The 2,302-nt window shown below is 52.2% G+C and overlaps 1 protein-coding gene across 1 annotated transcript in view; it reads left to right on the top strand.

Moving 5' to 3' along the window:
- The window catches only part of Abcb9 (ATP binding cassette subfamily B member 9), a 19,280-nt gene that overhangs the window by 13,717 nt on the left and 3,261 nt on the right, over positions 1-2,302 (top strand). The window contains exons 9-10 of the mRNA XM_033762461.1: positions 1-163; positions 2,210-2,299. The exon at positions 1-163 is cut by the window's left edge and continues 11 nt beyond it. Of these exons, the coding sequence (XP_033618352.1) occupies positions 1-163; positions 2,210-2,299 (253 nt within the window). The remainder of the gene's footprint in view (positions 164-2,209; positions 2,300-2,302) is intronic.

The raw sequence follows: 2,302 nt of genomic DNA, 5'->3' as shown, positions 1-2,302 counted from the left end.
CAGCCTGACGCCCGGCAAGGTGACGGCCCTGGTGGGGCCCTCGGGCAGCGGGAAGAGCTCGTGCGTGAACGTCCTGGAGAACTTCTACCCGCTGCAGGGCGGCCGCGTGCTGCTGGACGGCCAGCCCATCGGCGCCTACGACCACAAGTACCTGCACCGCGTGGTGAGCGCGCGCCGCCCACCGCTTCTCCCCTTAGCTGGGATTGAACCCAGGGAGGGCTGAGCTGCATCCCCAGCCTTACAGCCCTACCTTACATTTTGAGAGACCTACCCTTGAACTCGTGACCTTCCTGCCTTACCCCGAGTAGCTGGGATTTACAGGCCTGCTACTCTGCACCCTCTGCCACCCCTATCTTCCTGTTTTTCATTAGTTCTGCCATCTCTGAGCTTCCCCAAACAGCACAGCTCTGTTTCACCTGGTTTGAACTTGGCCTAGACACAATATTATATGGACAGCTGGATCTGCAGTTTCTGGATCTGAAAGGTTAACAAGCTATGGATGAAAATATCAAAGCAAAATTGCAGCCGGGTGTGGTGGCGCAGGCCTGTAATTGCAGCATCTGGAGGCTGAGGCAGGAGGCTCACAAGTTTGAACCCATCCTGGGCAATGTAGCACCTTAGCAAGACCCTGTCAAAATTTTAAAAGGCCTGGGGGTGTAGCTCAGTGCAGAGGCCCTGGGTTCAATCCCCTGTACTGGGGGAAAAAAATGTAGCCAGGTATGTTGGTGCATACCTGTAATCCCAGAATTCAGGAGGCTGAAGCAGGAAAGCTATGAGTTTAAGGCAGCGTAGTGATCTTATCTCAAAGACAAGACAAGTGTACAAGAGAGTGGCTCCAGTAAAGCACACATAGTAAGCCACGTTATGGAAGGGACCCGTGCACCTGTGGATTTGGGGATCAGTGGGGCCCCGGAACCTGCTGAGGACACAGAAGGCTGGCTCTGCCCACTTGGTGCTGTGCCTCAACTCAGCGCCAGTGTGAGGTGTCCAGACCACGGCTGTGGAGGGGTTCACCCCCCTTACTGCTGAATGATGACCACTGGGTTAAATGTCACAGTCTGGCCACGCTTTCTGCTTTTGATGGGTACGGGAGTGGTTTTCCATTACCCACAATCCCAGTCAGGCCTGTGGACAATTTGTCCCCCTTAAGGATAGTCCTTAGAATAGAAAAGCTTGGTAAGATGCCTATCCCCAACTTTAATAGTTTCTACCACAACTGTGTTCTAGTTATACTGGCAGCTTACATTCTGCTAGCAGTTGATGAGAGTTCGTTATTTCACACTTAGTTCATCTGTAGGACTATTCATAATCATACAAGGAGGCTATTCATGACCATACATGTAGTTCTTGCTAATCCTTTTGGAAATGAGGCCTGTACACCTAATTCTGTGCTCACGTAGAGGCAAGGAAGCCCTGTCAGGGTGTTCAGGTTGTGTACTACAAAAGGAACACCAGCTATTAAGGAGTGGCTCTTTACATCATTAACACACGCAGATCCCAGAACTCCTGGCCAAGATCTGGCTGGTGGCAGAAGTCACAGGCTGAAAAATACCCCTGTACCCCTTATGTAACCAGAAGTAGACAGCTGAAAAGTGGTTCCTGGGACGCTCAGGTTCTTGGCCACTGAATTCTGACGGCCCTCATCCCTGTGTTTGATTAGTGAATATGGTTACTGGCCATTTGGTTTTCCTCTTTCGTGAATACTCACCCACTCCTTAAGTCTATTTATTTAGGTTCCGGGGATCAAGCTCAGGACCTTGCACTTTTGAGGCAGGCAGCAGCACTACTGAGCTAAATCCCCAGTCCTTGTTTTTTTTTTTTTTTGTTTTTTTTTTTGAGAAAGGGTCTCCTGAGATGTAATTGGTCTTGAACTCACTATGTAGCCCAGGCTAACCTGGAACTCAGAGATCTTCCTGCCACAGCCTCCTGAGTGCTGGAATCCCTGGCATGCACCACCACTCCCAGCAGTTCATTCATTTTCTTTACAGCACAATGATGTCTACCATAGGATTATTTTTGTAGGCCAGAATCCTAACCAGATTCGGGGACAGCAGCGCCTGTGACTGGTTCCCTTAGGAGGGGAACTGTGAGCCAGGCCCGCATGTCCTGGAGGCCTCACAGCTAGGCTGAGGCAGGCACAGCCCGCGGCGGACGGTGCGCTTCTGGGGGCCAGAATCCTGCCCGACGGGGCCCCTCCTCCTGCCCGCAGATCTCCCTGGTGAGCCAGGAGCCCGTGCTCTTCGCGCGCTCCATCACAGACAACATCTCCTATGGGCTGCCCGCCGTGCCCTTCGAGACGGTG

Source organism: Fukomys damarensis, unplaced genomic scaffold (assembly GCF_012274545.1).
Source record: "Fukomys damarensis isolate Sample0158 unplaced genomic scaffold, DMR_v1.0_HiC HiC_scaffold_12, whole genome shotgun sequence".
Classification (NCBI taxonomy): domain Eukaryota; kingdom Metazoa; phylum Chordata; class Mammalia; order Rodentia; family Bathyergidae; genus Fukomys; species Fukomys damarensis.
This window is presented reverse-complemented; position numbering and strand designations above follow the sequence as displayed.